Genomic DNA, 22,667 nt, shown 5'->3' on the forward strand with positions numbered 1-22,667 from the left:
TCTCTGATGTGTCTTTCTAAAGCTGCTTGTTCACCTCCCCAAAGTCCACCTCTGATTTAGAGTTGGACTTGTCACCCCAAAAAGTATTTGTATATACATTTAGATTTAAATTTAACATTTAGATTTAAATGTAATATTCACACTTAACGTTAAAACTTTTTTAAACATATAAACATACTGTCAACAATTACATATAATGTTGTTTTTACATGAATTTATGTCTCAAATGTGAGGAAAGTGAGCTAAATGTTCAAAACATATAAGCTAGAAAATTATAACCGAATTTTTACATTCGGTGCCCGATAGGAATTTAACCTGAGCGAGGAACGCTCTTCAACCACTGACAAAAATAAGAACTGATACTTGAGCAGATATCACTCAAACCCACTCAAGCTCGCTCAAATTCGCTCTGTGCCGCTCACGATGTTGCATTGCCAAAGCAGCACCCTTTCCCAGATAGTTAGATATATCTGGCATATTCCTTTGTATTTGGTATAAAATGTTCAAATCCCCACTTATACCACCTGTTGTGATTTTATTAATTAAAGTAGGCTATTGTACAGAGTTTCACTGTCGACATGATTCCTTCCTTTCCCACGCCCTAAAGAGCACATGTCACTCCGCTGTTCATATCCCTCCACTGGCTCCCAGTTGCTGCCCGCATCAAATTCAAAATCTTGACACTCGCTTACAAAACAGCAACTAAAACGGCTCCTGCCTCCCTGAACTCCCACATCCAGGTCTAGACTCCTTCCCGCTCACTATGCTCTGCCAATGAAAGGCGCCTGGTACCACCACCAGAACAGGGCTCTAAGTCGCTTGCTAGACTCTTTTCTGCAGTTCCCCAGTGGTGGAACAAGTTACCATAGTTCCTCTCAATCTTTAAGAAAAGACCCAGTTCTTTCGCGAACACTGCACTTAATGGACGGAAGGTAGAGAAAAAACAAACAAACAAACAAACAAAAAAATTCTGCTTCTATGCAATCTATGCACTCTATGCATTGCCTCTGTGCACCACCTGTTGGCATCTACGACCTATCGGACTCAAACTTAGCTTTATGGCACTTACTCGTGTTATTCTCTCCTGATTAGAGAGAGAGAGAGAGAGATAGCAGCTGTGGTCGAGCGAGCTAGAGAGTAAATGAAGAGAGGGAGCGCTGGTAGTGAGAAGGCCGGTGAATCAGATCAATAAAACATGATTTACTGATTGTTTCACAGCGGTTACATTGTAGAGCACAAATAAACACGCCCACAAACCCACACACCTCCGCTCGACCCTGCGGGTCCTTAGACTCCTGATTTGGAGTTACAGCCTTAGGGTGATAACCTAGTTAGCCCAATATTTTGTTTTCCTTCAGTAGGCTAATTGTCCCTATAAAACACAGTTTTTTCTTTAGACGTGTGCGTTACACACGCCTTTGAGTATTTTTTTGGATTCTTTGTTATTTAAATCTAAAATAGAGACTTTCTATAATTTGTGGATAACAATCCCTTTGTTGAATGTTTGTAACAATAGCACTCCTTTAGGTTATCATCTTTTCCTGTTGTGTAGCATGAGCTGTCCAGATTATTGAAATAATTTGATTCAACACACTACAGTTTTTTTTTTTTTGGCTGATTATCAGAAAAAAGAAGCGAGTTTTTTCCTCCTGGGAGCAGGGACCAGTGATGGAGCAGAGCGAAGCAGAGCACACGCCCAGCTGTGTAGCTGGGGAGCGGATTGTCTTTTCACTCAACTCCGCTCACACCCACGAATCACACCGGACTCGGGATGAACATATTTTAAGAAATAGGGAGGATGTTTTTAGTCTGAAAGAATAAATGAAAACCAACAGTGATTTTGCTGGTCTTCAGTGACTTCACTGATATTCTCTTATCTGGGTGTAACTGTCAATCATCTGGCTTAGAACAATGTTCAATGTCTGACAAAATCACAGTATTGTATCAAAATCAGAGTATCCTAAAATAATGATACATTTTCTAAATAATTCAATTTAAAATCAATAAACTATCAGAATTCCAATGAGCATGATATGCATTTAGGATTTAATGATGTAGGTTGTAAATTACTGGATAGGATTAGGGCCACATGTGAACAATGTATATGAGTTCTGAGTTTGAAGTGGGAGGTGGGGAGGGTCAGCTTTGGAAAAGGCCCATAGATTGGGAGCCAAGATGGCGTCCGTGTAACACTTTTTTTTCCTTTATTGAACAACATTTGTCAAACAATAGATATTATCATATCATGAGTTTTCATGGAATGTACCCCAGCATAACACAGTGACACATTATATAAACAAAGAATTAAAACTGAAATAAAAACAAATGTGTTTAGTTCCATGACAGAGAGATGCAAGAATAGGTAGAACAATAAAAGAACGAAAAAAATATGAACACACACATGTCAAATTTGGCTAAATAATGAGCAAATTAATGACATATTGTTCATTGCTTGAAAAATTAGGATTGTTGAATATTAATAACAAATCATGTTTTTTTAAGTAAAATTTCCTCACCAAATATGTTTTTAGATCCAACTGAAAATCAGTCCAAAACAGTGTCACATGTACACACTGAATAAACACATGTTCTAGCATCTCCACCATATAATTACAAAAAGAACTATCTATGTATGATTTTAAATAAAAGTTCTTTGATTTTGTTAGGCAACACATATTTGTAGGGGAGAGTAAATACAGCGTCCCATATTCTACCATCAAGAGCTCGGTCTGTTCATTCATGTTTAACAGGCATTAAGTGTGTTTCTGATGAAAGCGTTGTTAAATTAAAATTCAAATGAAAATTGTCAAAAATGGAAATGGAATCAACAGTAATGATGTAATTTGCCAAAGTAACAATGTCATATGTATGTCATATAATGCCAGTTGATAGTACATGAATTACTGTATTATGCTCACTTTGGGAGACAGGAACACTGCATTTCTCTATAAAATCTTCATGTGAGTACAGAAACCCTTCCTGTTAAATAGCTGTTTTACAAGTAAAATGTTGTTGTTAAACCAATTTTCAAAAGATAAGGAATTGTTTCTGTTTTGTTTACAAAAGTAATACAAAAATGTCTCACAAATTTGAAAGTGGGTGTTGGACTTTAGATGATTTTACTGCTTTTTCTGCATCCAGACCATGTCTAGATCAAAAACTTGCCAAACCCTGACTAGATTCATTTAGAGCAGCTAACGATTGTTTAAAACACACTTGATTTGTAAAGCCCATACTGCATATGTGACAAGAGAAAATAATTCGATATTGCTGCTTTTTTCCCATCCACTCTACATTAGACCAGGTCTAACATAAAACATTACTATATTTTGGTTTGTCAAATCTGGACTTTTAACTGAATATGTAATGCTGCCATCTAGTGGTGCATCTGTGTTAACATCTTTCTCATTTTTGAGCAAGTTGCTCACACTCTCAGCTTCAGCACAGTTCCCATAGGCCCACTCCTTTGTGTCAGTCGTGCGCAAACCAAACAAATTCCCACATGATCTACAAGGAGGCATTCTCTCTTCTTTACAGAGGCTAAACGCCTCGCACCTGACATACTCTGGAAGTTTGATGGTTCCATCAAAATATGAGTTCTTAACCTTCTTTGGATAGTAGGTCATCACTGCACCAGCTACATAATCATCCCAAATGCTGCAACAGGAGGCAGCAATCATGATTTTCCTGGGATTCACGCCAGAAGTGGACATGGAGACTCCATAGTATCTGACTGCATTGACTGACTTCTGAGAGACGCAGATAGTGGAGGAGACCAGAAACTTTGGTTTCAGTGTTTTGATGAGAGCTTTCAGACTCTGTATTATTTGGTTTTCATTCTCTTGACCTTTCTGCAGGACAATCTGGAAGCAGTTACAAACATTATCAAGCTGTTGTCCCTAAAACTGAGTCATTTGTAAAATGCAACAGTGGAAATTAATCATAAGCTGTAACATTTGAGGTGAAGGAGCATTTCAGCTTTCATTTGAAAAACATTTGGGAACGTAATTTTGGCTCTTGTTAAATGATTCTATCTTAATATCATTCATATTTAATTTTATGTTGAAATAATAATATAAAACAATACATAAATCATAAATAAAACAGAATAATGATGAGTGTGAAGATATTTAATCCACAGATTATACTGTATTTTACCATGTCCAGCACACAGGAGAATGGACTCCTCCTGGGGAGGTGAGTGGAATAGAGAAGAAAAGGTTGAGGGTATTCCTTCTTCAAGGCATTCAACATCTCATCAGGAAAAATCATTTCTGGGGGATACGGAGGAATGTTGATATTTCCCAGAAAGAAGATGCTGTGAAGCAGCTGTTGAAGCAAAGCATATAAAAATTATTATTATTGTTACATTACGAATGAGATTATAGGACACGATTACGTGTTAAAAAAAACTCCAAACTTCATTACCTCATCCACAAACTGTCTACTTCCTGCTGTCTTCTTCCACCAAACCAACATCTTCATGATAATATTGAAGGCATTGGTTCTGAATCCTTCTTGACTTCTCAGAAATTCATCTAATCTAAAATAGTATTGATCAAATATTAGTCAATTAAAAACACAATATATGATTGAGCACTTGCAGCACCTCTCCCTTTCATCCTTTTTCAATCACAAGGGGAAAAACATGACAACAATTAAACATTTCGCTGTTAAATGAATTCAAATAAGGCTTGTAATGCAAAATTTAAAGATTATACAATTAAACAAAAAACGATGCCACCAAAAAGCTGCTACTCACCATTGCTGCTGTGTGAGAACGAAACAGAAAGTGAGTAAAACCCTGCCTCCTTTATCGGACAGCGCCTCAAATATTTCTATCATGTGATTTACGATAAATCCACTTTCATCCTTTCACTTGAGACAAAGGACTGTGAACTGCAAGCATCATTAACAGTAATTTACAAGTAATTTAGACTCATGATAATGATTTACATTTCTATTTCCTGGACCAGACTATCAATAATACAGAAAGATCAAGTGTGTGAGAGTTAGATTGATGGTTTACTTTGCAACTAAAATAGAAATGCACATTCAGCATAATTCAGTTCTTAAAGCCCATCCGTGTATCTGTAGTAAGGGCTCACCTACAGTAATCATATGATTACATATGGTGATCTAAAGTAGTTTTACAGATATTGTCAAATTGTATAATAGTCTTAAGATACGCATTATTCTATTACTACATGTATTATTGTATTACTGTATTATTAAAGTAATTTCCCATGGAGATATTTCACAAACGTTACAATGACACAGGAACAGACACAGATAGGAAATCTAATAAGATCATGTTATTATGCTACTACTGAATAATGTAGAAAGTCTTTGTTGCAATATTTCGGATTCATGAGGTCAGAAGCTAAACTGCAGATTGGAATGAATAAAAGGTTGTATATACCAAGAAAAGAAAATACAATAGACATCGACACGAATAAGTCTTTATTAAGTTCAGTTTAATTACTGTATGTTTGTATAATTGAATGTGATGCATGAAATGATAACACAAAATAAGCAACAGAGCAAGTACTGAACTGCACTGACAGCAGGAACTAAAACTTTAGTGTCTGATGAAACCTGTATTATTTACATGACAGTTGCAGCAATGACAGATGTATCCACGGGTAACAAACTTTCAGCTATGATTCATATTTACAATGACTATCATGTGAGATGTGGCAGCCTGGTGGCTCACTAGTTAACACTGACCGACTGAGACATTTGCATAAGAAATTGTCCTGCTCTCCCTGTGGTCCTGTGTACTCCAGTTTTCTCCCACAATCCAAACAGATGCATGTAAGCTGAATTCAGATCCATGCTGTGTTCAGGTACATTTGCTGCTGCATCTACAAATCTAGATTTCCCACTGATTTTACAATATAACGATATAAAATGTTCCTGTGGCAATTTTGTGTCAGAAAACTTGTATTGATCATAAATCTAGCAGTATCATATTACGCATCCAGCTCCAGCTTCAGCATCGCTATTTAAGTTGTGGTCAGAAGTGCAACATGCTTAAAGATTTCATGCCATAGAGAGCAGAGCAGCAGGACGTTTCTTTTTGATTACGATCACTTTTAAAATGATGAATCAGGGATTTTTGCAGTGTGGCTTTTCCTCTGGGAAAACACCAACATCTGGAAAAAACAAGAAGTCATTATTAAGAGTATGTCAGGTATTCCATGATCAGAACATAACAAATCTGATAACTACATGACAATGAAATTACATGTTTCTACCTCCCAGCGAGAAACCTCAGTATTTTATATAAAGACAACAGTAACACTGAAAAAAGTTACAACCATTGAAGCTGTTTCATGAGTTGTCAAGAAACCTATACTGTCCATGTCCTGTCTGAATCTGGCTTTTAATATGCTCCACTTTTGCAACATTGCAGCTGGAGTTGAGTGTGAAGCTTCAGTACAGGAGCTCTATATATCTATATATCTATATCTATATCTATCTATATATATATATACACACACACACACACACACAAGCACACACACACACACATATATATCTTAAATATATATTATATATATCTTAAATTTAAGATATATATATTTATATATATATTAAATGAGACATTAAATTTTAAGGCAAGATCAAGGGAGATCGAAATATAAAAACATAATATTTGGTTGAAATAAACCATTACCAAATGTCAGTATTATTTATAAAATATTTTTTCTCTCTTTGGAAAAAATCCATTATTGAAATTCTGATTAAAATGCTTCAGCAGTGACACCTGCAGGGCAGGAGGAGAAAGAGCAGTGTGTGTGAAGTGGTGGTGGGGAGTAGTGGAGAAGGAGTGGGGGACAGAGGAGGACGGGCTCCTGCTGTCCTCCACAGGGCGGGATCTCCTTCATCAATTTAATATACTTCATTTTTTTCCATGCTAATCTATAATTGGCCAAGACACGTAAAATGAGCTCCAAGGGAGGACGTCCTCCCTAACCAATCAACAACCAGAATACAATATTGACATCATGTTGGTCCAATGATAGTTTCCAGATTTCATCTTCAATTCTCTCCACTGTAAAGTATGTGAGTGTGACAAACTGTTCAGAGAAGAAGACCTGAAAGATATAGATAAATTACGTTTCACTTCTTTTATGGAGCAGTAGATAGCTGCTTGCGTTAGCCGACAGTTAGCTTGTTGTAGCAGCCTGAAGGACTCTTTATACATACATGGAAGGACTGTTAAGGACTGTTGTTAAGCTAACAGAAGAATGGATCTGGACTGTGCAGCGCAGCAGCACCAGGATGTGGGAGGTTGGAGAGAGAAGCACCCGGAGAAACAACCAGGAGAGTTAGCTTGTTTGTCAGTGTTGCTAATGATATCAGACCGGTTAACCAGCAGCCACAAAGTTCTGTTAACTAACATACAAGATGACCAACAGCCACAAATGGATGACATGAATACTTCATCTCCATGAAGGAAAGAAGAAGATGTCAGATAACATGAGTCAGATACAGCTTCTCTCTCTCTGTCTCTTTGGTCGCTAGTTTCATCTCTGATGGTTAAATGTCTCTGTGGGTGTTGTGTGAATTTATCTCCTTAACCAGAATGCAGCAGAGATCATGTAATGTGCTGTAGGTAGTTTGCTTGTTAAAGTTAGAGTGAGCTGTCTGGACTCACTCATTAATTTGGAATTGATCCAGTTTTTAATTGAGTGGTTGTTCAGTCACCTGTTGATGTTGTGTGATTAGTAAATGAGTGTGCAGGAGGTCTGGTTACTTGCTTGTGACAATTTCGTCAGTTGGTTTTTAAGCTGAGTCATATATTGAGTAATAAGCTTAAAGTAACTAGAATAACGTGTTAACATGTCAGCTTTGTAGACTATATAGACTGAATATAGATAAGAGTGTGTAAATCATGTATTTGATACATGCATTAATTCTTTCTGATGTGAACCTACAATTTTAGATCTGTGAATGTTTTTGTGTTCAATCTTTCTTGTATTCAGCACTGATCTGTACCTGTATCAGATAATAAGCTTTGTGGTACTTTATATATTTCTGTATACTAAGAAAATACACAGGAAACGTGTGAATCATGTGATATGTTGTCTATTTTTGATGACAACATAAATCTGTTGTCACAATAGAACAATACTATAAATCTGAGTTTCACTTTGTTGGTAAAATGTCACATCCTGAACCACTGCACGGCTAAAATGAGCACTTCTTAGTTTAGAAACAATATGTATATGCTAAATGTCTTTAAAGAAGCAGCATTTTCACCACTCAGGGGGTTTTGTTTTTCAAAGCAAATTGTTTTATTGGCATATAAAACCATACACCACCCCTCCGATTTCATCGGGTGGGGGACAACGATATAGTTTGATGCGGTTTGTTGTAAGATTCCACTTTGGTTTTCCTCCCGTCCTCCCCAATGTTTTGAGTCACCAGCCGCCACATATATACATATATATATATATTTATTGTTATTCTTCTTGTTATTTCGCTTGTCCAGTGCGCTTTTGAAAACGAAACTTAAATAGTATATCACAATTTTTGCGTCACTGCAGCACGGCGGGAGGGGTAAGAGCGCAGATAAAATCTAACAACAGGGTTATTTTTTCACATGAGAGCAGCAGTGGCGTCAGTCTGTCTCAGTGGTAACTACTCTCTTTTGAATGTATTTGATAAACGTTGATGTTTATGGTCTTTCTTTCACGCTTTTCTCTTCTTCATGAATCTCCGCGGGTTTGTTACAGGATCTGCAGTCGTTTTTGTTATGTGACGCTTACAACAGTTGGCGCAGTGAGTTACCTTATATGTAGCCATTTTCTCCAATATGATGAAGAGGTTAGTACTGCATTTATTATTCTTTTTTTTGATTCAGAATGTGTTAATAATGTTAAATGACATCATCATCTACAATACTAGCCCAAGTATGTGACAGTCAGGAAGTTATGTATTTATGTATTGATTTATTTATAGGTATTTACGTTGTGGTAGACTTCATGTGTTGCAAACTGAATAACAACAGGTAAAAGTATAATTGAAAAATATTTGGTATTATAATACAATAACATTTTCCTAAGTACTACAAATTTGAGTTTCCTCCCTTCAAGTAAATCCGTTTTGTGGGATTTCATACTGTTAATCCACTACGTACCTTTCAGAGGGAAATATTTTGGCGTTGCATTTATTTGGCAGTTTGTAGTTACCTTTTTATTTTACACCCTAAAGATAGTTTAAATCAGGAAAATAGCGTTCAGTAATTAGGCGTGAGACAAATAATTGATACAACCATTTATCCTGTTGAGATACCTAATGTTTTTCAAACAGACTGTAATGTATTCTTGTGTGTTATTGATAATTGTACTGCTTTGTTTTCTAGGGGACAGAGAGTCAGGATGGCGGCTGAAGTAATGAGGTACCTGCAAGAGCAAGTTTCTCGTCTGTTCATGGGGGCTGAAATAAACACTATCACAGGATACCTGAGAAGAAGGTTTAGGTTTGGTGATAGAAAACAGAACACAATTACTTACAGACATATATAAAAGCAAAATTGAGTCTAACGGAGTCGGAAATATTGAACTCAAATTGGGAGTCATATTTATTTATTTTGTTCATGGCTTAAATTACCCAAATCACAAAAAAAAACAACACATTTTCATACTTTATGTGACTGTGAAAAAAGAAAATCTACTCATGCTTGAAGTTTTCATTACCATGTTTTACACACGACTGAATGGGCTCCCATGGTCACTATCACCACAGTATATTATTCTGACAATACTGATACTGCTGTGATCATCATGGCTTGTTTAATTGTATCCTCCTCATCTTTTCTATCTTCCAGTGAGGCAAGTCTGCTTGATTTTCTTGATTTGCGGCAGTACGACAAAAAAAAAGGTTAACTACACGTATTTCCCCCACATACCATGACAACCTTGTTCTCTAGTCTTTCCCATAATCTTTCATACTCATGTTGTGTTGTAGGTGCAGATTACCTGGCATGGGTGTCACAATCTGTGTCGACATCTGAAAACAAGAGTTTCCTCTTAAAGAATCCAGCTGGTGCCACGTTGAGGATAGCAGGGCTTGGAGACACCATTTACAAAGACGCAGATGACGAGGTGAATGCATGGGGGAAATTCTACCTTCCCAAGATAGCACACATGCAGGTCATAGGTGTGGTGGAGGGCACCTCATGCCCGTGTGACCAGCTTATTCTGATGACCTGTGAGGACAAAAAGCTGTACGCCTACGATGGAGAGGAGCTGCATTTGGTGGCTTCAAGTTGGAAGCAGCTATGTGACAAGGGAATTGAGTATCCAGCATGCAAGAGCTATTTCAATGGGGAGGCCTTCCAATATATGGTGAGAAGAGAACAAGCAGAACTTTGTGATTCCTGAGAGTAATGACTGATCATCTTTTGGTACTGACAAGGTTTTTATAATGTGGTGTGTTGTGTGTAGACTGAGGATGACTGGGCAGGTGTGAGGAAGGGTGATGTGGGGAGGAGACTTGACCACGAGCATCAAAAACTGGTGCAAGGAAATACATCTGCATTCTTGAAGTGTCTGAAATCTTCAGGGCACACATAGGTGAGTGTTCTCTCCCAACGTTATCTTGGATAAGTGAATGCTAAGGTCTAAATATCCAATATAGTGACTTCTTGTTTTTTTTCCAGATGCTGGTGTTTCCCCAGAAGAAAAGCCTCACTGCAAAAGAACTCATCATAATCAAAAAAAAAACGTCCTGCTGCTCTGCTCTCTATGGCATGAAATCTTTAAGCATGTTGCACTTCTGACCACAACTTAAATAGCGATGCTGAAGCTGGAGCTGGATGCATAATATGATACTGCTTACTGTACATCATACTCATTTACATGTGATGCTAGATTTATGATCAATACAAGTTTTCTGACACATAATTGTCACAGGAACATTTTATATTGTTATATTGTAAAATCAGTGGGAAATCTAGATTTGTAGATGCAGCAGCAAATGTACCTGAACACAGCATGGATCTGAATTCAGCTTACATGCATCTGTTTGGATTGTGGGAGAAAACTGGAGTACACAGGACCACAGGGAGAGCAGGACAATTTCTTATGAAAATGTCTCAGTCGGTCAGTGTTAACTAGTGAGCCACCAGGCTGCCACATCTCACATGATATTGTAAATATGAATCATAGCTGAAAGTTTGTTACCCGTGGACACATCTGTCATTGCTGCAACTGTCATGTAAATAATACAGGTTTCATCAGACACTAAAGTTTTAGTTCCTGCTGTCAGTGCAGTTCAGTACTTGCTCTGTTGCTTATTTTGTGTTATCATTTCATGCATCACATTCAATTATACAAACATACAGTAATTAAACTGAACTTAATAAAGACTTATTTGTGTTGATGTCTATTGTATTTTCTTTTCTTGGTATATACAACCTTTTATTCATTCCAATCTGCAGTTTAGCTTCTGACCTCATGAATCCAAACTATTGTAACAAAGACTTTCTACATTATTCAGTAGAAGCATAATAACATGATCTTATTAGATTTCCTATCTGTGTCTGTTCTGGTGTCATTGTAACGTTTGTGAAATATCTCCATGGGAAATTACTTGATTACTTGATTGCATCTTATCATAAAACGATCATATGATTACTGTAGGTGAGCCCTTACTACAGATACACGGATTAGTTGCAAAGTAAACCATCAATCTAACTCTCACACAGCCGATATTTCTGTATTATTGATAGTCTGGTCCAGGACATAGAAATGTAAATCATTATCATGAGTATAAATTACTTGTAAATTACTGTTAATGATGCTTGCAGTTCACAGTCCTTTGTCTCAAGTGAAAGGATGAAAGTGGATCTATCGTAAATTGCATGATAAACATTAAAGGCGTTGTCCGATAAAGGAGGCAAGGTTTTACTTACTTTCTGTTTCCTTCTCGCACGGCAGCAATGGTGAGTAGCAGCTTTCTGGTGGCGTACTGTGTTGTTTAATTATATAATCTTTAAATTTTGCATTACAAGCCTTATTTGAATTCATTTAACAGCGAAATGTTTAATTGTTGTCATGTTTTTCCCCTTGTGATTGAAAAAGGATGAAAAGAAACAGAGGTGAGTGATCTGATTCTGCTGATCTGCAAGTGCTCAATCGTATATTGTGTTTTTAATTGACTAATATTTGATCAATACTATTTTAGATTAGATGAATTTCTGAGAAGTCAAGAAGGATTCAGAACCAATGCCTTCAATATTATCATGAAGATGTTGGTTTGGTGGAAGAAGACAGCAGGAAGTAGACAGTTTGTGGATGAGGTAATGAAGTTTGGAGTTTTTTTAACACTTAATCGTGTCCTATAATCTCATTCTCAATGTAATAATAATAATTTTTATATGCTTTGCTTCAACAGCTGCTTCACAGCATCTTCTTTCTGGGAAAAATCAACATTCCTCCGTATCCCCCAGAAATGATTTTTCCTGATGAGATGTTGAATGCCTTGAAGAAGGAATACCCTCAACCTTTTCTTCTCTATTCCACTCACCTCCCCAGGAGGAGTCCATTCTCCTGTGTGCTGGACATGGTAAGATACAGTATAATCTGTGGATTAAACATCTTCACACTCATCATTATTCTGTTTTATTTATGATTTATGTATTGTTTTATATTATTATTTCAACATAAAATTAAATATGAATGATATTAAGATAGAATCATTTAACAAGAACCAAAATTATAATTGTATACATTTCATTCATATACAATATTGATTTTTTTACATTTAATTTTCACCACTTTTTAATATTTCTAGTGATACGTTCCCAAATGTTTTTCAAATGAAAGCTGAAATGCTCCTTCACCTCAAATGTTACAGCTTATGATTAATTTCCACTGTTGCACTTTACAAATGACTCAGTTTCAGGGACAACAGCTTGATAATGTTTGTAACTGCTTCCAGATTGTCCTGCAGAAAGGTCAAGAGAATGAAAACCAAATTATACAGAGTCTGAAAGCTCTCATCAAAACACTGAAACCAAAGTTTCTGGTCCCCTCCACTATCTGCATCTCTCAGAAGTCAGTCAATGCAGTCAGATACTATGGAGTCTCCATGTCCACTTCTGGCGCGAATCCCGGGAAAATCATGATTGCTGCCTCCTGTTGCAACTTCTGGGATGATTATGTAGCTGGTGCAGTGATGACCTACTATCCAAAGAAGGTCAAGAACTCATATTTTGATGGAACCATCAAACTTCCAGAGTATGTCAGGTGCGAGGCGTTTAGCCTCTGTAAAGAAGAGAGAATGCCTCCTTGTAGATCATGTGGGAATTTGTTTGGTTTGCGCACGACTGACACAAAGGAGTGGGCCTATGGCAACTGTGCTGAAGCTGAGAGTGTGAGCAAGTTGCTCAAAAATGAGAAAAATGTTAAAGTGCAAGCACGACCCACATCTGTGACTTGCACAGAGGAGAACAGACAGAGGGCCAAAAACAGTGTTTTGAAAGAGCTGAAGTGTGTGCTATGCATGGTGAAATTTGAGAAATGGGATAATCATTTCTACATCCCACAAACTAACTAACTATTCTTGAAAAGAGGAAAGGAAATAAATAAAATGGCTATGGTCTTTTATCACAAAATGGCCTAATATATATGTGCATTTTAATGTGAATCTTCATTAATAAAAATACTCCACATATATATATGCATGATATCTTATAATCAGAGATTCAGTATAACATGTTTTCTTATTTCAAACTGTTGATCCTCCAGCTACTTGTTATGTGCATTTCTGTACATGTTGTTAACAATAAAATCGGACTGGGATGCTACTGAAGTTCATGATTGTTATTTTTTAACTCCTGCAACCCCGTCTAAAGAAATGATTCTCTATATAATGTATAATAGCTTACCAGTATATACATGTACTCTATGTAGTGACACTAAGTCAGAGGTGGATTTTAGGGGAGGTGGTCAAGCAGCTTTAGAGAGAGAAATCAGAGAGAGACATCATTAAAATCATCAAGAAGTATCTTAAACAGAAGAAAGCTGAAACATGAAACTGTAGTGATTGTAACCTAAGAGTAAGACCCAAGACAGCAACTTGACTAGATGTTAAATTAAAGGGTCTTTTTAAACCATGATCTCATCTGCAATGCTCTAAAATGGATCTCATCCGTCATGCTCAAGGTGCTCAAGCAGTTGGGAACAAGTCTTTTTTTTTCTGTGCTTTGTAGAGACTGATTAGACAATAAATAAAGTACTAAACAACAATCCAGTCTTTAAGATCTAAAAAATGGAGAAAACATAGCTACAGTCTACACTGAAACTTAAGTGTAAGAGCAAAAGCATTATTAGGACAATGTGCCACAAAGACATAGACATCAGTATACTTGAAGCTTTTTGTACACATGCTAAATATTGTGTATTAAAACAGTGTTTCCTCTTTATTTTAAACATAATCTGATTATTAACAGACAGCACTTACTCAGTTTTGACAGGTGATAAAGCCTTTTTCTTCCACTGGGTTTTGTCCCACGGGTGCACATGCACCACTAGATGGCAGTGTTACTGTGTTCAGTTAAAATCTCCCATAAACTCTATATCAAAGTCAATCTTTCCAAAAGTCACACATTTCAGTCCAGAAGTCACATTACAGAAAAATCACATTTTCTAGTAACACTCTGGATTTGGCTGGACTTTGAAATAGAGTGTAAGTTGTGATACACTGTCCTAGCTGTTTTGTCCACTTCATATATAACATTTATAATATACAGTATCACCTTCACCTCCAAGTGGTCAGACTGCATCTTTCACACCAAACAAAGACAGGAAGCCTGCTGTGGTCCACAGAATAAGTTCCAATCTTTTAAAGGAAAGACAAGAATCAAAGTGCAACAGGAAGACCAATGATTCACATTCATCTGTCATTAGGCATTAGGCCTATTCAGTGGTGGGGGAAATATACTTTCTGGCTTCAAATGAATGTATTTACACTAATGGAATGAAATGCTATTGTACACTTATACAGATTGTTTTAGCTAACTGTGGTCAGGGAAGAAACTCAATCATGACAACAGTGGATTATATCACTGTCTAATATCCATGAATTCATTAAAGCCAAATGTCATCAAACTAATATATCATTGTGTGGGCCACTCTGTACTTCTCTGTTGATTTTTGTGTTGCCAATGAGGTCATTTTTGATTCTTGAGAACCAAACAAAATGCCATTCTTCAGTAGAGCTTTAACGTCTGGTGAGTGATGGGAAATGCAATTTATTTTCAGCTGATACGTCACAGACGCTTTGTTTGACTTTTCCTGTGGCTCTCTCTCCAATAACATGTTTGTTTTCAAGTCTATATTTGTGTAGCCAACTGCTACCGGTGGGGAAATCCTGTCTGACCTCTCAGCCTGTTGTGATGAAAACATGGGCACTTGGTGACGTCCAGGAGATGAACTGTTCATTTTTCTTATGTAACTCACAGCTCTAATCTTTGTTTGAACAGGCAATCCCCGGTACCTTACAGAAATATAAGGACCTAGCCTGGAAGCACTCTCAAATGTTCTTTACTAAGAGAAAACACACACAAGCACACAGATGATAAATAATGTATCACACTTGCGTGCGCATACACACACACGCAAGTTGTAGTTAGACTGTAATATTTTAACTGAAGTTGGCCTTGGTGTTTCATGTCTGGAAAATCTGAGTAATGCTTGTTTGACATATCATCTCTGACCTAATGTAGGCTTTGTTTAATCACTCTATAGACCATTACAACATGCTTGTACATGAAACAGATGCTCAGATAATTAACACACATTGTCATCACTATAGGATGCACTTACAGTAGGATTACATGTCCAGCACCCACTCATTCTCTAATATACTCTACTTTTTCATTGTCATCCATTTAGTTTCAGATGTGTGGAGAAAAAGGAGACCAGAGTAGATAACTATGGAATTACATTCAAATGCTACTTAGCTACTTACATTGTATATTTCTCCTATTTCCTATTCCAGAGTATAGAATTCATATTTGTGTATACTCTGAATTAACCCTAAAGGACCTTTTACCATCATTATTATACATTTTATGACAATCTTGAATGTTACCTAAGAGCACAGAAATGTTCTTAAAATTACCCATTACTGACTGAGGAAATGATGTCTCCATGTTCAGTCTGTGTAGGCCACAACATGTCTGTGTGAGCACTCCGAGACTAACCCCACATATTATATGATGCCACTCAGCACATCTGCGGTTGCTATTTTAATGCTAATGTTTGAGGTGCTTGCCTTAAAAATGTGCATACTGTACACAATTCATTTACCATTATAATACACAACAACTAGCTCATGGAATTTGTGTGGCTGGGAAGGCCCACTTGAAGCAGTCCACATGCTAACCAGACAAACAGAGCTAATGTAGCCTAACTTAATTAGCGGCAACATTTGCAACGTTTAGCACAAAGATTGACGGGTCTTTATTACATTGCTGGCAATTCACAAACAAAACATTAGGTTACAGGAACATTTACTAGATAGCCAACTGCTCCTTTTTCTTTTGGCTGGTTGATTTTTTTCTGGTTTATCTGTGAAGATACATCCAATGCCATATGTAAAGACACACCTGACTGAGTTTCTGTAATGTGCTGGGACTGTACATGTACAATATGTTGTTGTGATTATGATTACTAGTGGCTTGATAAGTTGTAAACAGCAGTTTATGTTTGTTAGCTAAGCTAATATTGTTTTGCCTCACCCTTCCAAAGAACTATGCTAATTCCAGCAGCGTGTGTTTTTCTTGCCCGAATGCTCCAGTTTCATTAGCAGCCTTTAAACTATTTTATTTTGTTTTTCACTGCTGATATTTTACACACACCTGTTTTGCCTATAAGGGCAAGCTCTTTAGAAAGAAAAAGCGTTGGAATGTCTTATGTCTGATTGTCACACAAAATGATTAAAAACTGTTGAAGTGACCCTTTAAAATGATTTCATTATTCAAATTCAAATTTAGAATATCTGAGAATGTTCCCCTATTCTTGTAGTTTGTCTTAAAACTTAAAACCAAATAGACGATTATGATGCAGGAACATGATTGGCTATAAGGAAAAACTATGACCGGTGCCTCAGACTTCTCATATGCACACTGAGCGAACTCTATGCTTTGTATAAACCTACCGTGCAGTACCAGATCCCGTCCCATCAGAACTGTATGTGCGTCAATGCGAACTCAATAGTCTGCTACTCTGTGTGCACAGTACCAGTACCTTTTGTAGCTCTAATGCTAAGCTCTTCCTGGTATGTACCAATCCCCCTGACCACCCAATCAACAATATGTTTGTTTGGGTGTAAACACTGTAGAGGAGAAACTGGGTTTTGTGTGTGTTCGGAGAAAAATAGTAGCAAAGTAAGTTATTTGTTGTTAGGACATGCTGAAACAGGCCAGTGCTTGCTACACACATCCAGCATGGTTAACAATAGCTTTTGTGAATGAATATTTGTGTGTGTGTGTGTCTAGTGTTGTTGCGTCTCTCTGCAACCACTGATCCAGATACTCCCAGGCCAGGCAGCAGTGCAGCAGGGGGTCCGAGGTGTTTTGATGAGACCGCTGTCACCGGACCGTAACTTCCCATCATGCCGTTCAGTATGGCCGGTTTTCAATGGGTGACTCAGCAAGCTTGTGACAGACATTTTCATTTTCATGTTGCTCCACTGTAACAAAGAAAGGAAAGCAACACGGTGCTCCCTGGGGTGTGTGTGGAAGAAACCAGGCCTTCCCTACCAATCAAAGTCCAGCTGTTGCTTTTACTGGTCTTAATGAAGACTGAGTGTGTGTTGTGTATTCGAGTGTGATACACAGTCATGGTTGGTTAGCCTTCCCATTAGGGCCGGCTCCATTCTTGTCACTGGGATAAACAATAATCTTAAGAACATTGTGAGACAGGTGTGTCTCAAAAAGTGGGAAGGATTTTCTCCTCTCTGGCACATAAAACCGACATGAAATAAGTTTTAAATTGTTGCTGCTGGAAAATACAGCAAACTAGCCAGAGTCAGCACAGGTCTTATATAACAGGCCATATACAGAGCATATGGGCCCCAGCCTTAGTGAAGCTGTCATCTGCTGGAGTAGTAAAACAATGGGAGTGAAGGGTGAGAGATAACAGAGCACTACCCCTGCTGTGATAATAACACTGTGGGATGGCTATATTTAGGGGCTCACTTTGACAAAATTGCCCAGTGTGTGTGTGTGTGTGTGTGTGTGTGTGTTAGCGTGCGTCAGTGTACACTGCGCTGCCCAGAGCTCAGAGCTATGCGGCACCACAACAGCTCATAATTTAACCTTGCCAGTAAAATCACTTTCAAATGCTGTAATGTGTGCAGTTGTCTGTGCTTAATCCCCCCCCATAACAGAGATGTCAAATAAAAATATAGGTGGGTAGTTTTATTTTACACCGTGGCATTTATTTGTATGTTTGTCCATTTTAAAAACATCCACATATACTATATAATTTAATATTTACTATGAATTCTCCTCATAACAATTCAAGTCAAACAGAAGGTGGGTAAACTGGATTGAGGTATAGTTTTGTTCAGTAAGAGGCACACAGACGTACATACACTCAGTTTTAAATTTGACCTTTTCATAAAGGGACATTGTGGCCTTTCCCCTGCATTCTCAGGCCAAAGCACACCACTCATTAAACCAGTACCATAGCTTGCTACCAAGACTTCACCTCCAATAAAAACAGCTCAGGCCCGGACAGCAGAATAATGACTTTTCACTAGATTTTTACTCGGGTTTGAGGCCAGCTGATGCATTTACAGGCGGCGCAATAAGGCTCCACTGCTTTCCTTTCTCCTCCTGAGCTCTAAAGAAACCCGCACTACTGCTGGCTACATTTACACACATAAAGAACTTGATGCTGCAGTTTTGTTCAGTTTTATTAGACCTGGGAAGGTGAACACACCTGAAGAACATGGACAACCTATAACAAGATTAAACAAACAAGTCAAGCATGTTTCATGTTTTATTTAAATTAATGCTTAAATAAATGTATCTGAAGAATCTAGGGAGGTCCATATATGTACAGACCTTCCTCACAAAGACATTTTGATGTGTCATAGCAGGAATTAACAATATTAAAGATGGGTGAAATCCATTCAGCTAATATTGTGCCTGCTGGCTCACTGCTATGGGTTAATATGCCAATTAAAGGGAAATTAATGTTAGTAATTCCACCTGTGCTTTTCCTGCTATGACAAGTCAAAATGTCTATTATAAAAAAAGGTCTTTTGAAGGTAGTTCAAAAAGAGAGGAGCAATCATACCAGCTTGACACACCCATGGTACACTCCCACGGGTGTTTTCACTTATTTCACCTGATTAACACCACTTCCCAGAACTGTGTACTGTCACGCACTGTGTTTGATTGACATCTCCCTCACTCTCCTGGTGGCTTTGTTTCACCTGTTAGGACGGGACAATTTACACCTTCATCACTGGCGGTGTCACCATATGTTCACTCATTCACAATATCCCATGTTATGGGCATTCCATAACTCTATTGTGAACAGTACATTGAAAATTCAGACACCTCTGAATCATTATGTGTAATCATTGATCGATAGAGTCAAGTATGACATATTGTTAGTTCATTGTCGGATTGTTACCAAAAAGTGGTGTACATTTTGTTACTTTTTTGTTCAATTGTGAAAATTTTGTTTTAAAGATCACACAGAGAATTCGGACACTCAAACTCAACCATTCTTATCAGTGCATGGGTTTTGATGACCACCCTGTGTGGGTGTGCAGAGCCTTTGATTAGTTTTAATTCTGTTAATCTCTCATTAGCTGTTTTTTGACCTGTTTTATTTGATTTTTGTTTGTAGCATCATTTTTTTTGCCACTATCAGCAACTCACTAGGTAAGTGGTGTGTATTTATCTCCCACACCGTATAAATTTAGCCTGTGTATTCTTACTGTGTATCTTACCCTCAGCTTATTAGCTAGTAAGCTAGCTATAAGTAAACCTGCATTAAAAGATTTTTGGTCATTTGGCTGCACAGCAACAAGCTATAAACACAATTGTTAGTCATTATGTGTTAGCAAAACATGCCTATTTACACATCCAGCAGACATAGAAAGTCAAGAGTCGTGTTTCTGACCACCTGGCAAATGTAAGTCTAATATTGACTATCCTATTTGCTTTGATTTGGTCTCCACCAACTCCTGAGGGAAATGCCTTTCTCTTTAGCTGCTAAATGCTTTACTGTGTTCACTTGCCAGTTGCTAGCATTGTCTGCTGTTTATTGCTGTGCAGGTAGCATGAAGTGTTTTTATCAGAACTTTTTGAAAACAAAGTTAAACCAAATCACTGAGCTGAAAGACGCTAAAATGCTCTGCAACACTAGGAGGAACTGCAGAATCAGGTCATAATTATAATACTAATAATAATACATTTTATCTATTGAATGCTTTTCAAGATACTCAAAGATGTTTTACACAGACAGCCAAAAAATATAATTCTCTGTCCATCACTCATGCAACCCCTTTCACATTACACATATAGTAATTTTTGGATTGTTTGTGAGGGTGAACAGAACAGGCAGCAAGCAATTTTGAACAGGCATGAGGTAGGGCAGCTAAAGACAAGGAGGGGCTGGAAAATGAGAGTGGATGAGGGGGTCAAGCAGCCTGCTGCCAGCAGATACATTGTAAATATAAGGCCGGTCAAGCCGCCAAATATCTGCTATTTGCTTGGGTGGTACAAAGGCAGTTTAAAGGTACATTACGTCAGGATTAGAGAATGGTGTCACATGTCTGAGGGCTCAGATATATGACAACACAGCCTGATACCCACTACGGGGCCTAATAATAGGTCAAAACAGTATTTAACATTGATACTGGGCTTCCATAGGAATGCTCACCCAACTTTTGGAATTTCATTATTTGTATTGATGACTGATTTGATCCATAGTTTACATAAAAATATTGATTAGTGCAGCTTTAATTTCATATTGGAATTAATTGGAATAACATTTTTGCTTCTTTCATGCATTTCTGAAACCCCAAAAAAGAAATGAAAAATAGTTTCGTCAGCCTAAAAAGAAACAATATTACTAACAATTCATGCAGTATTTATATGGTGACATCATAACATCTTTTGAGGTTGCACAGAAAGTAGAAACCAAGGTGAAAGTAGTGCTTCGACACCACAACGACTTTCTAATCACTGCACTGACTTGTTGGTTAATTATTATAAAACTGTTTATGATTTTAACATGCATTATCCTTGAGTATGCATTAACGTGCAACATGCATTAACACTTGAGTACCACAGCTAGAATAAAGGTGTCTGTGCAAATAGACACAGGCTCTGAGGAGAATTTTGCATGGCTGGGAAATTAACAGATTTACTGAGAGTATTGACAGACAGGCCTTATCTACTGTACTGTAAGAGACTTCACATCAGACTCCTCACAGGTTCACTCCTTTCCTGTGTCTCAGCACAAAGTGTTTTCTTACCATTGATTGGAGCAGAGTGTTCCCTGCTCTGTTTCTATTGGCTGGCAGCCAGGGTTTTTGAAGCCATCATGAAGAGATAAACCAATCAGCGTGGCCAGGTTAACCTCAGGGTTATCAACGCCACTGTTTACCGAACCCTGTTCACCACAGGTACTCAACACGTGTGGATGTGTATGCATGTTTGTTGCTCCAGCTTGCTATTTGAGCTGAGTTTGCACTGTGCATAGTACAGTGTTTCATTGTTATTATATGAAACAAACCATCACAGGCTATCAGACACGTATTCCTCCAGACACTGCTACACAAACACACTTACTGTGTCGTTCTCTTGCACACTCCTCCCTCCCTTTTTGTCTTCAGATAATGGACAGATGTGTCAGATTTTGGGTGAACGCCAGTTCCAGAGATACTAGAAGTTCAGGCACGGCCCTGCAGAACAGACTCTTTGTCATGCACACACATGAATGCACACAAACACACACACACTTCTCCTCCTTCCCCCCTCTTCCTGTTGGATTTTGTTCCCACTGTTCTGAGAAAAATGAGGCTTGACTTTTAAAAGGGAATGTTCTGGACCTTGTCAGCAGGGTTTGGTACCGGTCATCCAACCATGGTCAGCCGGGCCAAACTCACAGTCTTACATGTTACATCATGCTCTCCAGGTTAGCTCCCGTTTGACCTTTCCCCGCCACCTTAAACGGAAAGTCCCACTGGGCTCAGACAAAGTAATAATCTGGACTTCTCTGAAATGACTCTCTTGCAAAATCAAAGAGGTGACTGTTTGGCTGCATTGCAAACATTAGAAAATGGAGTTGTGTTACTTTGCAATATGACCTCCTCATTGTCAAGGTGTGTACAATTCCTGCAAATCCCCCCCTCCACCCAATTCACTGACAGTTTTGTCTACAGAGCCAAGTCTCCTGAGAGTGGACAACAAGTTTATTCAATACTTCACAAGTCAAAAGAAGTGAGTGCCACTGAAAAATGTTGATGTAACTGATGTATGTATATTTCAGAAATAACTGAATGTGCACAAAAACATGTAGCAGTTTTCATAAGAAAGCCTTGTGCACTAGATGTCACTGTTTTACATAGAGACCTTGGCCCTAAGCCCTGAAGCTCAACGAGACCTCACAACT

General features: G+C 37.8%; 2 protein-coding genes and 1 long non-coding RNA gene across 5 annotated transcripts; 2 read left to right on the forward strand and 1 right to left on the reverse strand.

The window, feature by feature from the left end:
* Positions 1-2,152: 2,152 nt before the first annotated feature.
* Positions 2,153-4,579, reverse strand: LOC137198292 (uncharacterized). Its single transcript, XR_010931617.1, has 3 exons — positions 4,429-4,579; positions 4,159-4,329; positions 2,153-3,863 (listed from the first exon to the last, which is right to left on the reverse strand). It is a non-coding gene; the product is annotated as an uncharacterized lncRNA (long non-coding RNA).
* A 3,957-nt stretch (positions 4,580-8,536) lies between these two features.
* Positions 8,537-11,397, forward strand: LOC137197921 (uncharacterized). 3 transcript variants are annotated; one of them, XM_067611436.1, is made up of 7 exons: positions 8,537-8,648; positions 8,748-8,838; positions 9,377-9,412; positions 9,842-9,894; positions 9,982-10,361; positions 10,461-10,589; positions 10,676-11,397. In XM_067611436.1, exons 2-6 carry the CDS (start codon positions 8,828-8,830, stop codon positions 10,587-10,589), a joined length of 609 nt encoding a protein of 202 aa, XP_067467537.1. In that variant the 5' UTR covers positions 8,537-8,648; positions 8,748-8,827; the 3' UTR covers positions 10,676-11,397. The 3 variants fall into 3 exon arrangements, with proteins under 3 accessions (XP_067467537.1, XP_067467536.1, XP_067467538.1); XM_067611435.1 differs by having other exon boundaries at positions 8,597-8,838; XM_067611437.1 differs by having other exon boundaries at positions 8,597-8,793.
* A 235-nt stretch (positions 11,398-11,632) lies between these two features.
* On the forward strand, positions 11,633-13,825 carry LOC137197922 (uncharacterized). Its single transcript, XM_067611438.1, has 5 exons — positions 11,633-11,959; positions 12,099-12,115; positions 12,202-12,316; positions 12,412-12,582; positions 12,958-13,825. Exons 1-5 carry the CDS (start codon positions 11,957-11,959, stop codon positions 13,573-13,575), a joined length of 924 nt encoding a protein of 307 aa, XP_067467539.1. The 5' UTR covers positions 11,633-11,956; the 3' UTR covers positions 13,576-13,825.
* The last annotated feature ends 8,842 nt before the right edge of the window (positions 13,826-22,667 follow it).

Source organism: Thunnus thynnus, chromosome 15 (assembly GCF_963924715.1).
Source record: "Thunnus thynnus chromosome 15, fThuThy2.1, whole genome shotgun sequence".
NCBI classification, from domain to species: Eukaryota; Metazoa; Chordata; class Actinopteri; order Scombriformes; family Scombridae; genus Thunnus; species Thunnus thynnus.

Coding starts and splice junctions, on each gene's coding strand:
- LOC137197922 (XM_067611438.1), top strand. Junction 12,317..12,411: donor GTAGACAGTTTGTGGATGAG/GTAATGAAGTTT, acceptor TTGCTTCAACAG/CTGCTTCACAGCATCTTCTT. Junction 12,583..12,957: donor TCTCCTGTGTGCTGGACATG/GTAAGATACAGT, acceptor AACTGCTTCCAG/ATTGTCCTGCAGAAAGGTCA.
- LOC137197921 (XM_067611436.1), top strand. Junction 9,413..9,841: donor ATGGCGGCTGAAGTAATGAG/GTACCTGCAAGA, acceptor TCTATCTTCCAG/TGAGGCAAGTCTGCTTGATT. Junction 9,895..9,981: donor GCAGTACGACAAAAAAAAAG/GTTAACTACACG, acceptor GTTGTGTTGTAG/GTGCAGATTACCTGGCATGG.